Source organism: Protopterus annectens, chromosome 17.part0, assembly GCF_019279795.1.
Source record: "Protopterus annectens isolate FY-2018-M chromosome 17.part0, PAN1.0, whole genome shotgun sequence".
NCBI lineage: Eukaryota > Metazoa > Chordata > Ceratodontiformes > Protopteridae > Protopterus > Protopterus annectens.
In genome coordinates, this window is record NC_056751.1 from 614,035,688 (window position 1) to 614,051,321 (window position 15,634).

Below are 15,634 nucleotides of genomic sequence, written 5' to 3' on the forward strand. Positions count from 1 at the left end.
GCTAAGCTCGGCTCACTCCGCTCCCCTACCCTACCCCCATTTGTCACTCGCCCCCACTACCTCTAAATTTATTCTAACCCCATATCACCTGACCACACCCTCTTCCTATCAAAGTCCTCTCATACACACCCCTTTCAAATTTCTACCTTAAAAAGGTATATAGTATCTACTTGCCATGGATTCACACTCACAACCATACTTGAACCCCAAAACCACTAAGACCCAGCCACTACTCCATCATAAAATACCATTAATCCTAGGATTTCTCTTCATAACCCTCACATACCTAACAAATATCACATCATTATATACAAACACATCACTAGAAAACACATCATTCCACATAACACTTTCTCAAACAAATATACTCTCACACATTTTCTTTCCTATCTCCTCTACATTATTTAAAGACAGCTTAACCTACACATTCATAAGTCTCACATAACACCATCTTACACTAGAAAAACATCATTTAGATCCGACATAGACATAGTGCACACAATTAAACACATACTGTTTATCACTAAAAATCTACTTATATCTGGAGACATACACCCAAACCCTGGAACAGAAAACTCTCTACTCTCTGCTAGGCAAATCACTGACCTATTGATTCTGAATATCAACATCAGAAGGATCTCTAACAAACTTTCTGACCTGCACTCATTTATAGCTCACTACTCCCCTGACATACTAACCATTACCGAGACGTGGCTAAAACCTAGTACCCAAAATGAAGAAATTCTCCCACAGGATGTAATATCCTAAGACTGGATAAAGTGGGCAAAAAGGGAGGTGGAGTTGCTATCTTCTACAAAAATACAATCAATATCAAACCTTTACAAACCCCCATACCTATATTTCAAAATGCCAAAACCTTAGGTTCAACCCTAAGCATAAATGACACAAAAACTATCATCATTCTCTGCTGTTATATTCCCCCAGATAATAACTCTCCCATCATTGAAGAAATGTTACAATGGGACACAGATAATCTCCCCCAAAAAACATCTTACTTGGTGACCTGAACACTGATTGGTCATCCTGTACCTCTAACAACCCCACTAACCGTATTAATCTTTACAGTTTTGCCCAACTTATCCAAGAACCCACTAGAATCGACAATCCCACAAACAGTCTATTCTAGATTGGACACTAGTTAACTGCCCCAAACAAAACTATCAGACAGGATGCCTGCCTGATGGTCTTAGTAACCATCTCCCCACCTCCCTCTTGTGGAAACGTACCAACATAGCCAAACTCATTGTTTTTAGACAAGTCAGAGATGATCGTAAACTAAATATACAAGAACTAAACAGTATTCTAAAACATAGTAACTGGAAACCACTATAAACCCTAAATCTAGACCAAGCCATTGACTTCTTCAACAATATTCTCATCAATATCCTTGATAGACTCACACCAATTAGGAAAATAAGAGCCAAGTCAAACTATGCACCGTGGTTAACTAGGGAAACTAGACCCCTTCTAAAGTCAAGGGATAAGGCTTGGAAATTTTGGAAGAAAGACAATACTAGCCAAGGCAAACAAAGTTACTTACAACTTAGAAATCAGGCCAAGAGACAAACTAAACTCGATAGACATAATTACTTCCTCAGCATCCAAAACAAGCATTCAAAAGATCCCCAAACATTTTGGCATGCCATTAACTCTCCTAAAACTAGGCAAAACTACCACTCTCACTCCTAATTCTACGAATGACAACAAGGACATTGCCTCCAAATTCAATCATCACTTCACAGAATCCATCTTAACACTATCCTCCCAACTATCCAAAAACAAACCTACATATAACCCAACCAAATGCTCTGGCAACATCCCACCCTTTACGCTCTCACCCATTCCCACCTTAACAACTAAAAAACACCTCAGAAAACTGAAACATACCACCCTTGCCACTGACAGTCTGCCAGCCAACTTCCTAAAAACAGCTGCTGAATCCTTATCCTACCCATTTCTATTCTTATCAATTGCTCCATACAAGAAGCATAAGTCCCATAGCTATTGAAGGTATCATGCATTATTCCACTACATAAAAGTGGAAACTCTTATTAATACTCAAATTATCACCTCATTGCCATTCTATCCCCCTTATCTAAAATAATACAGAAATGTATACATTCTCAGGTAACACAATTCCTAAACTCAACCATCTCCTCTCCCTCACACAGCGTGGCTTCCGACAACACCATAGCACAACCACCGCTCTGCTGTCTTTCACCAATCTGATCAACCAACATAGAAATAATAATAACTTTGGATCTGCAATATTTCCAGACCTCTCCAAAGCATTTGACATGGTTTCACATTCCTTACTACTAGACACCCTGACATCCCCATCCTTTGACCCTTCCGCTATAGACTGGTTTCATAGCTATCTGTCAAATAGGTAACAATCTGTCCAGTGGCAAAGTGGACTATCCCCCTTACTCCCAACTACCATATGTGTACCACAAGGCTCCATATTAGGCCCACTTCCTTTCTCCGTATTTACCAATAACCTCCATACCACCACACAGCATGCTTCACTTATAAAATACACTGACGATTCAACTCTTATCTGTTCAGCTCCATCACTTCCCACCCTACAACAACTCACCCAGGAATCCTTTAGCTCTGTGGAAAGTTGGATCACTCAGATCCAACTTATCCTAAACCCTAATAAAACCAAGTTACTACTTTTCACCCCCAACAAAACCATTTCTACCCCTCTATCCTTGACTATCTCCTTTAAAAATGGCACTATTATCTCTCCCTCTGATCATACCAAACTCTTAGGCGTTGAAATTGACAAAAAAACTACACTTCAATGTCCACATTTCACAAACTATCAAAAAAGTCCATAAAAAATGTGAACACTATATAGGCACAGGTAATCCCTCTCAAAACAAGCACAGATTACCCTAGCCCAAACTCACCTCTTGTCTACCCTAATGTATGCTGCTCCAGTTCTTACCCAGCTTAGAAAACTTGACCTTGCCAGACTCAAATCATGTTATAATCAAATGGCAACATTTGCAAACAACCCCACCTTTAGAGCCCACCATTGCCAGGCTCTAAGGGAACTGCAATAGCTGGAACTTCCCCAGCTACTAACCTATCACCAATTAGTCATTGCCTACAATGTGGTAACACATCCATAAAAAAAAAAAACCTGCACTAGGCCAACTTCTCTCCCACTATAATACAAATTGCCTTCACTGAACTTCCTACAAACCCCTCCTCTGTATCTCCAGGGCTAACAATACTGCAGGAAAAGCACTGTTCTCCCACTTGATAGCTAGAACCTGGAATAATCTTCCTCCTCCTCTGATTTCTGCCCCTACATCTTCTCACTTTAAACACTCACTTAGAACACACTTAAAGAATAAGTGGCTATGCCCATGTATTACATAAGTCCTCAAATTATTGAACTTATATACCTCATTTCTTAATATACCTACTGTAATATATATTACAGTCTAGATCTTCTCCTAATGCTGATTGAAATTGTATACTTATTCTGTTATTAACCATGTGTAACTATTTTTTCCTATATATGTAGGTCTTGTTTTGTCTTCTGCTGTATACTGTATTTTAACATATTGTTTGAAAATTCTCTGTATACTGTATTTTAACATATTGTGTAAAACTTTAGTTACTGTGGAGCTTTTCTCTCCAGACCTCCACTGAAAATGGACCTGTGTCTATTCAGACCATCCCGGTTAACAAATGTAAAATAAATAAGTAAAATAAAAATGTTCATAATGTGCTCCTTGGCATAACATCCTGGTGATAACATAAGTTCCAATGATAAAAACAATGTTGTTGTTGTTGTTTGTCTTTCGGCTTTTTCCCGGTAAGGGGTCACCACAGCGGAACTCCAGTCCGCTAATGATTGGCAGTAGATTTTTATGAAATGCCGAGGTGCCAGCTCAACGCCCATCCTTCAATGAAGGCACGCCCATTTACACACGCATGTCTTTCGAACGCTACCCAACCGAGGGGAGGACATGCAGACTCCACACAGAAGGCACTCCCAAGCCAAGCCAAGAATCGAATGGGAGAACCTCTTGCTGTGAGGTAACAACTCTACTGCCGTACCACCGTGGCTTCTCTCCAGTGAGAAAAATAATAATTATTATTTATTCTCACATCAGTAGTATTTTATGTACAATATCTTGTAATATACATCTGCATCTCTTGTACATATGTAATATGTTATGTATGAATGTATCTAGGGAACGCTCTCATCTTATCATTTACCATCTGCACGTCACTGGTAGATGTCTGATGCAACTTCAACAAGACACGCATGCTTAAAATGTCATTAGGAATATTAATGTTGGAATATCATCTTTCTCTTTATTATTGTTGTCATATCCTGCATGGCTGAAGTTTAACTTGTGTCAATTTTTATTTTCCTGCAGAGAGAGAAGAGAAAAGTATGGAGACAGGTAAAGAATGATAAAATGCATGTTGCAACAGTATTAAATGTGTTGATGAAAATCCTTACATGTGATTGGACAAATAGTGTGTTTCATTTATACCCATGGGAAAAGTATAGATTTCTCATTTATACCTATGGGAAAAGAGTAGGTTTCCTTTTAAAATATGTTATTTCTTTGTGTGGTGTTTTGCTGCCAACAGTTTGTTTCAGTATACTCACTATCATCCACTGCTAACTTTGTTAGTTGACAGAAACAATACACACAGGATGATTTTTTCCTTCTTTTTCTTCAAGCACTACATTTTTTGAAGACAACATATAAGTTGATGCAGCAACCATTGAAATCACCCAGCAGGTTTTGTGTCCTTGTTTCTATTTGCCATTCTGTAGAATTCCTCATGAAGGGAAGACAGTGATCTTGCTACTCAATCAACTGATCAAACATGGGAGAAAACTGAAATGTCTGACATGAAACTCTTAAGCGCTGAGTCAGTAAGATTAATGTGATAGCAAAAGTACATTATCAACATCCAGATCAAGTTACAATTAATTTTCACCATTTTCATTGTAACACCACTACTTCTGTGAAAACCAGAAGACTGTCACATACCCATAAATAAGTAAATGTTATTCTAAGACAGACATTCAGATTTCACACAAGCATGCACTTTGTTGCAGTTCAGGCTGAGAGCTGTGGTTTGGCCAGTGGTTACTCTGCCTTTACTTCCCAGCTTTCTTCCACAAACCAGCTCCTCCCACTTGAGCATGGGATACTGGCATTGGGATAAATACTCTCCTTGCTTATAGATAATCAAGGCTAAAAAAATGCATTGAAATATTTAACATCTCTCACTCATATTTACTCTCTTGTAGAATTAATTGTGACACATTGTGGCTGTATAACATAATGCTGGTGCTTAGCAATAAATGACCACTTCTCTATAACTGTAAGTAGTATTACAATACATTTCACTATAAAATATAATGACCCCCAGATGCATGAAGCACTGTTTGGAGGTCTGTGCTTAATGACTCATATTCAAGTTTATCATTTTGTAATGATGAACCGTCTTGTGAGTTTAAGGTACAACATAAAAGCAGTGGCAAAAAACTTCTATATGCAGGATAAATATTTTTTTACTTCTTATACTATCCAAAAACACAAGGAAAATCCACAGTAGTCGACACAGGAACACCAGGTAAATGGACAAGTAGTTAAACAAATTTATTGAAGCGCTTTTCGGCTCTCACTACGACAGCCTTCCTCAGAATAAAAACATTGTACAACACTTCTCTTTTTATACAAGAAAAGGCGCAAAAATTAAACAATAATTCAATTAATTAAGATCAATAAACCTAAAACCTTCAATGTCTTCTTAAAGACATACAAACCAAAAGGGTGTACCTATCAACTAAAAAATACAGAAACTACAAAAAATGAAGCTTCATCAATAGGAGTCTTATTAATATTAAAATTAAAGAATTTGGTGAGATAATAAGGGCTGACTTAATATTTAATTTAAATTAACATTTTTGAATTTATATTATGTAAATTATAAATGAACTGGTGAATAAATTATTATCAAAATTCAGAGCTTTCTGATTTTTGAATTTTTTGGAATTTATTGAAATCTATTTTATTTACATACATATAAAACATTTATTGATTCTCATTGGGCATTAATATTCAACTTTTGAATTTGGTTAAGTACATATACATGTTAATGGAAGTTTGATTGGTAAACAATTAATTATACATGACAGGTGTTTATAAATTTAGTTATTACATTGAAGTTTAATATTCATAACTTACAGCATTTAGGTTTCATAACATACATATAATAAAAAAAGTAGCCTTTATATTTGTATTCATATATATAATATTGTATTGATATTATTGAGTTTTAAATATAGGTTGAAGTTCTTTGATAGATTTTACTATACAACTGGGTTTAGGTTATAGTGCATCAGTTTTTGTAGTTTTTGTAGTTTTTGTAGTTTCTGTATTTTTTAGTTGATAGGTACACCCTTTTGGTTTGTATGTCTTTAAGAAGACGTTGAAGGTTTTAGGTTTATTGATCTTAATTAATTGAATTATTGTTTAATTTTTGCGCCTTTTCTTGTATAAAAAGAGAAGTGTTGTACAATGTTTTTATTCTGAGGAAGGCTGTCGTAGTGAGAGCCGAAAAGCGCTTCAATAAATTTGTTTAACTACTTGTCCATTTACCTGGTGTTCCTGTGTCGACTACTGTGGATTTTCCTTGTGTTTTTGGATTTGTTTGTGGATTCTACTATTACTTCTTATACTATAACATGTTAGTAACAAAGTATTTTGGCTGTCATTATTCTTACCGTACCAAATAGAAGTTCATAGCACCAGCAAAGAAAAGAGCTGATAATTCTAAATGCAAGACTCTGGCATTACATGAGCATGAACTGAAACTATTGTGGCCTATCTTTGAAAGGCAGTATCGTATCCCCCTTTCTGCTTACTTTATCAAACATTCTTATAATCATGGGTAGTCATCTATAGTACACAGCTATGTATGTTATTCTACCTTCAGAACTTCAGTTGAAGCACACTTCTGGCTTTGAACCTGTAGCCATACCATCTGGAAGGCATTCCATTGTGGACACATCATATTGCAACTGAAATATATATTTTTGAGGCAGAAATATAAATGATTTCTACTTCTAATGCAATAAGAAGTCAGATGATATTCAGTCCAGACTATCACTGTATTTAGCAAACTGACCATAACCTCATCATGGCTCCACCAATGAAAACAGACAATAATGTACAGTTTCAGCCTGTGAGAGTAAAATAATATGAAGTAAATCACTGGGTCTGTCTTTGAAAAGATATATATATATATATATATATATATATATATATATATATATATATATATACATATATATATAATATATACGTATGTGTATGTCAGTCTCCACCCTTGAGATTCTGTTACAAAATGGAAGAGTAATCACAACACCGTAGTGAGGTACAAAACCTATATAAGACTATGATTCTAACTTCAGAGTTTCTATTGGGGAATGCATCTGAACTTGACTCTAGTTTAGATGGTTGAAAGCATGGCATTATAGTAATTAAATTGTAAATGAAAAAAATTGTACATTGAATAGTGCTTATTGTAGTCAGCAATGCCTTAATAGACAGTGAATAGGACAAAAGGTGAAGCTGATACTTTGAAAGCACCATTTGTTTCACAGGTGTTGAGATGTCTGCTTGCCTTCCTGTTGTCATCCCAAGTAGCAGCCTAACAGTTAATTGTGCCAGGGGTACTATTCAGTGTTTAAATGCACCTTTTTCAAATTACAGATTTCCCTTCTCTTACTCTAAAGTCACAGGACTGAGTGGCATTCCAGTTATTTTCTTACGGTCAGCATATTCTATATCATGGAACAGAATAGATCTGAACTCATTAATTTTTTTTTTATTCTGTGGAATAAATAGTCATTTATTTTTCCTGTCTTTTTGATTCATTATAACTTTTATAGTATGCATCTGAGCCTCATTATAATACTTGTTTTGCTCAAGCATTCACATATTGATTTAATCCACTATGCAAATTCAATCAATAAGTAAGTGAAAAGATGGCTTGTAGCTTTCTGACTCCTATTTATTAACATTCTAGTAAGATGATACATTTTAGGGGCGTTAGCTGTCACTAACTAGTTAAATAAGTGCTGAATTGGACACTTGCCTTGAATAAGATGAGTTGTTTCTAAATATCTAAAAATATTTCTATTTTTTAACAGAAATAGAATCACTCCATGAACAGAAAAATAAAATACACCTGCATACCTTAATTTCCAATTTTGTATATTCGCATGCTGGCTGCCTCAAATGATATTTTAGGTTATTGATTATTTTTTGAAATGTTTACTCAAGATTTAATTAATTAGAGGTCACATTGCTTATAGTAAATTCCAGAAGATGAAGGACAATATTCTACCTAGGACTGAATTCCTTACAGACAGGAGCTGCAGCCATTTCTTGGGGGGAGCACATGGTTGATTAGCATTATCCACTCCCAAGACTGCTGCATTATATTCCACTTCTGTCCTTGAGACTACTGTCACACTGAGGCCACCATGAGAAGACAATATTAGGAGTAGAGTGGTCTCTGAATAAGAAAGTCTTAATACACTGAACAAAACTACTAAGCTAAGACATTCCCCATTGCATTAAGCCTTTCTGAATCCCAGGACATATTTTTATAATGTGCATTTTACAGAAGTAGTGATACATTTGGATAATTTGCTTGCAGTTTTTAAGCAGAATAAAATGATAAGTATCTGTAATTATTTAATGCCATTATGTCTTAAAAATTAGACATGCTATAAACTGAGTGTGGAAGGGACCAGACTAGTTTTCCATATCATCCTACTCTTCAGAAGGCAAAGGTAACGACATCCCTATAGACTAAAAATAATCCTTCCAGTATTCTTTAATGCACATAGCTTCTGGGGTTTATCATTTTCAAATACCGTTGTGAATATTAATTTGATTACTAAAGTGCACATAATGTGTACTTTAGTATAAAATCATGATAAATTTGCAAGTTCTAGTGAAAACAACATCAGATTGTTATGTATTTCCCTCCTGTAGTTTTTAGTGTATAGCATCTTATAATGTATTTCTGCATGGCTTGATGATTTAGCCTATTTATAACATAATTCTGGAGATCTAGGGGTTTGCAATATTTATCACTTTCTATGAGTGTGTAGCAGTATTAAGTGGCCAGTGCAGCTTCAACAAGAAAAATGAATTAAAAATGTCTTGAGGAATATCAATGTTTGAAACTATATTTTATTTTATTCTCATTGTTATTTCCTGTATAGCTGAACTGTAACTTGAATACTTTTTTTCTTCTCAATAGATATTCCAGAGAGAGCTAAGAAAAATATGGAAACAGGTAAAAGAATGACAGAATGCAAAATACAAAAATGTGAATGTTTTGAAAGGAAATACTTGAATATTATTGGACAGTAATTCATTTATTTTATACTGTGGTAAGATTGCATTGACTTGGGAAATAAGCTTAAGCTTTGTGTAATGTTTTACTGTATATTCTCTTCATTAACATGCTGCAATTTTCAACAAATAGCTTTGTTAATTTACACAAAAAAGGAAATTGAATAGGCTTAAAATGGCCTGCAAGGGCAGCTAGCCTAATGCTTAACTATAAGCCTATGAACATACGAACAGTGAGTTATTCAAACATATGCTGTTATAGTAAGCCAAAATGCATGATTTACTTTATGCCTGTTTGAGCAAATATTTTTCTCTTTGGCAAAATGATCTTGTTAACTACACAAGTGAAATATATGTACTAGTAGGTAAATATTGTGCATTTCAGTATTTGTATAGTGTTGCAAAACAAAAATCAAAGCCACTTGATGAAGGTCAGAGTAGTACAAAATAAAATATTCTAAGAAAATAAATAATACCCTGATAAACATTGCTAAAAATGAACTATAAACTTTAATAAAACAGAAAGTGAAAAATAAGAGGTAAGCACTTTCACAGATACTCAGTCTGGTTCTTCAGCCCATATAAGAAACACTAAAGGAATTTGCATAGTGTTGCCCATATTTAAAAGAAAGCTGCTCAGTTTTGCTTTACAAGATACTGTATTACTAACATCTGCAGGCTGACTGAATCACACTTTGAAGAATACAAAAGTTATTATTTAAATGCCACTGTCTTGAGAATCATTACCCAAACGGTGGAGAGTATATTCCATGATATTAAAATATATCATCTCTGCTGTAAATGAAAAATATGAAAATGAAATTTATTCACATATAACTACACTGTTAACTTCTAACTGAGAAGTTAAAAAAAAAGCTCAGGGTCTTTTTTCTATTGACAATGGTACATTACAAGTTAAAAAGCATTCATCATATATGATGTAAAGTAATTGCATCAGTCAGGATTATTTTTGAAGTATATCTATTTTTATAACAAGCCAGAATGAAAATATGCTTTGACTGTAACATTGCATTTCTTTAGGAGCCTACTGCATTAGCCTTCTACTTAACTTGCAGTGCCAACCTGCTTAATTTGCAACTTAATTGAAGAAAATTAAAACCAGTTGCAACATATGAAAATCTATGATTTCACCTAGTTTACAGCATGGATAACATTAAATAATAGTAATATCATGCATTGGGGATCCAGAGTGTGAAATATTTCATACTGAAGCATTGATAGCACAATACATCTTTCTGTCTATTTATGGCTGTTGTACTTTTAATGACCCTGGAGTATAAATGAAACATAAACATTTGGAAGAAAGTATTTGTACGCATTATGAAATATTTGTATCTTTCATGTTTGCAAATAATTCTTAGGTAGGTAATTCATTTGTTCTTTTTTAATTCATGTGCAGGGCAACTGACTGTGTTGGAAACATAAACTATTATTTTATGCATTATGAAGGTTATGTCCCACTGTAATCCTCACCATTATATTCAAAAGAGACCTCTGTACACGTATATCCTCAGTGGATGTCACAAAAATGCTATAGGACTGCTGCAAATTGCAGTGCAGTTAACACAAATTTGTGTAAATTTCACCTGTTACAGTGGAAACAGATTGTGTAGTTCCAGAAAAGAATCAGCACATAATGCACACTGTAACCCACCCTGTTGGTTGAATAGACTCAGTAGTGAATCAAGAGCCAAGTCTTAGGAAGAGGCTGCTAATTTACCAATCAGTCTATGTGCCATCCTGATCTGTTGCTCTGAATGTTGCATGTAAACTGACAGGATAAAAATCCCAGATACATGTGGCAGAAATGAGATTCCTTTGTATAATTTTTGTGCTCACATTTAGGGATAGTGAGGAGGTCTACAATCCAGGAGGATCTTGGTGCAGAGGCATTATTCCTCAGTATTAAAAGTAGACAGTTGAAGTTCTGTGGTCACCTAGTGAGGATGCACACTGGGTGTTTCCCATGAGAGATGGACTAGGTACAGCACACTAGGATGTAAATTTAAGCCAGACCCAGGGCATGCTGAAAACATTATGCCTGAAAATGCCTAGGCATCCTAAACGGTGACCTGGAGACTGTTGCTGGGAATAGGGTAGCCTAGCCTGCCCTGCTTAGAATAGGATAGCCTGGTTTGCCCTGCGCAGCCTGCAACACTATGACAGCCACATGGTTAAGTAGTTTAGAAAATGGAAGGATGGAAGGAAAAATGCCCGGTAGTGGATGACATTGCTGTATTTAACTGATTTTTGGCAGCCTGAGATTTATCCATTTTTATACTTCACTTCACTGCTCAGAAATGCAGCCCCACCATCTAGAAGAGTGCTCTATAAAGAAAAGCTCATTTAAAACTCCCATGCCCAAAGCAAGAGTATTTTTATCTTCAAAAGTAATCTATTGCTGCATTAAAGTAAATCATGCAAATTGCACTTTTTAGTTCAAAACACCTTTATTTGCAAGGGTTGCTCTGTAACAATTGGTCTAGATGCTGCATTTTATCATGACAAACAAATGCACCATCTATGAAATCTGTCTTTCCAAGCATGTCACTTGTATCAATGCACAATATGCAGATCATAGTTTAACATCTGAAAATATAAGTACAAGGCACTTCAGAACGAAAGTGCAGAAGAAGAATAAATGAACTTCCAAAGCAAAGCCTCTGGAGATGAGTGACCCTAGTTCCATTAATCTCAGTTTTATCCCCAGTCCTGTATACAAAAAAGTAGTAAGTGAAATATGTGACCATTTTTTTACCATTCACCACCAATTATCAGCCTCCTCAGCCAGCCCCCTATTGACCCATTTGCCCCCCCTCTTTGTTAATTACCAATATACTCATTCCCCAACAATGGTGAGAACATTATGGCTCATTTATTCTCTGTTTGCAATAAGAGCATATCAGACAGTTCATCCCCCTTCAGAATCAATGTTCAGTAGCCAACAGGTATTAGTTCTAATGAGAATTCTGCTTCCTCACAACCCAAGACTTCCCTGCAGTGGCTGTTGTTTTACACTGATGTGTGCTCTAGGGTATCTCTATCGTTTGCCTCTGCATGACCCCTGAAACCTGCATAGACTTATGAGAAGCATAAGTCACATGTCTAGCAGTTGCCACCTGAAGTGCCTTGATCTTCCAGTCTGAGTCAGTGGAGCAGCAGGTACACCACCTCCCTTCCCTAAGATGAGTGAGCTTTCCCATGCATTAGCCTTTCCAGTATTCCAGCTACTAGTGAAATCCTCAATAAGTACAATCCTATGTGTTTTGACACTAGTCTACAGACAGAATTACAGCATGACTCCCTGACTCGGAGCTCAAGTCACTAAAGGTTTGTAAACATAATCTAATGACACATATCCATGAGCTCATCACAATGCAAGCACCTAGGGCAGTAGTAAATAATCATTGTAGGGCCTCACTAAATAATACTTTTCTGCTGGGAGGTCATCTCACATGCTCTAACTATGTTGGGCATGGACCACAACACCTCCTTTCGTATTTAATCCCATCCAGAAGTCACTGCTCCTTGTAGAAGGTGTGGTCCTTGACAAACCTTTTAAAACCTTTCTTGGTCTTCTCTGGGAGACTGTAACATCAGACCACCCATTAAGCTCTCTCACAGAAGGAGTAAAGATTTAACTTGTATGTAAATTATGCAACTGTAATATTATGATATTCCATCTCAAAAAACAAAAAACAGCAGATTAAAAACATTTATTAATAAGGCACACTATAAAATGATATGTACCAGTTTTTCAAACAATGCAATTGATCAGAGTGTTGTCCTTCCTGTGAAAGCCTTTTGCATTTTATTTTACTTTTTATGCATTAGCAATAAAGTCTTTTTGTCAATTTATTTATTGTTGTTCAGCATCTTATTTTTGACTTGGATTCACTTCTTCTGAGCCTTTTTTTGGACTGATGAAACAAGAAACTATTTCATGAGCATCTAATGACTCAAGTTGCTGTACTCCATTAATATTGATTTGAACATGACTGCATGTCTACAGAAAGACATTTCCTAATCATCCACCAAGTTGTACAAACTTAGTATGTCAGCTTGGGTTGTGTTGGTTTGGTCGACAGATTTGTCAACATCTCTTTAATTGACTATACAGATAGCTGACAGGTGTGTGAGATTGGCAGTCATTGAGTATGAGAATATTCCCTTTTCTCGGGGATTGTTTATCTCAGAGTTAGTAAATCTAATTAGCAGGGGATATGGGTGATACAGCCCGCACACTGGGGGATGTTCATGTTTTTTATTTGAAGTGATACTTGTCTGCACTGAGAAGCAACCTTGGCACATGCATACCAGGAAGATGACATTTCCATTTTTGATGTAGAGTGGTTTACCTTCAGGATGTTGACATTCATGTTACTCAACTAACTGAAAGTAAATCATCAGTTCACATTCTTCTATCCTTACAAATAAATACCATAAATATAAACAGCATTTCCACTACCTGTTAATACTATTTACCCAACTTCTATGATGAAATAGATGATGTTACTCAAATCTTTTGGCTATTATCAGCATATTCCAAACAGCTGAAATGTTCATGGTATAAACAAGTTAGTAGATAGTGTTTATTAGTAGTAGAAAAATGCTTTTATCTTGTTGTTTTGTTTTTTCCCTACTATGGTAAATAGAGTGCAAAAGAGTTCATCTAGTTAAGAGCTTGGGTATTGCATCTGGACCATAAGAACTTTTACCTGTAAAAACAGTATGATTCTCGCTTATAACCATAATGTCTTGAGCTACGTCTTGTGATATGAACCCTTTCTCACTATACTTATTTGGCGTCATTAAATATCTGACATCTTATTATTATGTTAATATTCATTTTCATGCAAAACTTGTTTTCCGTTAGACCTTCAAAATTCTTTATGTATGACTTGCTAACAAACACTTCTGTCAGCTTTTCTGTTTTTTTTTTTTTTTTTTTTTTTTTTTTAATAAAACCTGTATTGAATATAATGGGGTATAAGTGTGGAAATAAAATTTGCACTGTGTTTCCATAGTCTATTTTCTTTCCCAGCTGATTTTTAGGTCATGTGGTCAGCTTCAGAATAGTGATTCTTAAGATATAACATTAGATGCATGGTAACAGCTATCAGTTATCTGTCTACTTCTTATGCATTTAGTATCTCTAACTACAAACAATATTTCTCATGGGAGTCATTTCTGAGATATTCTGTAAACAGCTGAATCATCAGCTTCTGGCCTGAGCCCTGCTTTCAAGGCAGAATGGAATTTTTGGTAGAATTATAATTTTGACATTAACTGTGAGTCCTGAAATAACGTAAATAGCAAATGAGAGAGACAGAACAGTGAATTTGAAAATTGTAGTAGTCATTTAAATATTTTTTTGCAGCAGAGAAGCATGCAGTCACTACCCTGTTGCTTTATACTATCTTTTACATTGATGCCATCAGTCTAAAAAGGAACCACCATATCAGATGTGTATGATTCTCTCATTTTCACACATTAAGCCCATTTTGCACATTCAGTTTCTATGTTCCAGGACTTAAATTTCTGAGTCTCAAAATTCCAAACAGTTATGATTCCTGCGTATGTAGACCTTCTTCTTCTTCTTGAAGAAGTGCTTGACATATGGAATTCTACAGGATATATAATTTCTTATCACGTGTACCATCCCACCTTTTCTGACAAAACTGGCCAATAGTTGCAACCCAAGTGTTTTTTGTATCTGAGACTTACAAGAAGGGGAACTAATTACAAAGAGTAATTATGGGATGGATTAATTGTTTCTATGGTATGAGACAATCGGTCTTCAACATTACATCCCTAGTGGCTTTATGTGTGGTACAAATTGTATGCAGAATGCTGCTTGATAAGGTACTGCCACCTTTAGGAATATTTTTTCTGTTTCCTTTATGTCTGCTAGTACTGATTGAACATCAAGCCCTAACAACATCTGCATTGCAATGGTAAAAGTATTTGTAACATCTTTGCATGATTATGGCAGTGTTCCGTTATACAGATCTGCAGAGGGATCATGCAGGTACAGCCTGTTTGCAGGTCAGTGACAAACTCATTGACTGCTTTTTACCTGAAATTATGTCACCCTATCCCAAACAAGATCAATTACCTGTCACCAAGGAGACTGTGCAATAGATTTTGGCTAAACTCAT

At 35.6% G+C, this 15,634-nt stretch overlaps 1 protein-coding gene across 4 annotated transcripts in view; it reads left to right on the forward strand.

Moving 5' to 3' along the window:
* The window catches only part of LOC122791795 (myb-like protein X), a 146,116-nt gene that overhangs the window by 23,192 nt on the left and 107,290 nt on the right, over window positions 1-15,634 (forward strand). For all 4 annotated transcript variants that reach the window (XM_044059742.1, XM_044059741.1, XM_044059744.1 and 1 more), the window contains 2 exons: window positions 4,431-4,457; window positions 9,358-9,393. In XM_044059742.1, the coding sequence (XP_043915677.1) occupies window positions 4,431-4,457; window positions 9,358-9,393 (63 nt within the window). The remainder of the gene's footprint in view (window positions 1-4,430; window positions 4,458-9,357; window positions 9,394-15,634) is intronic.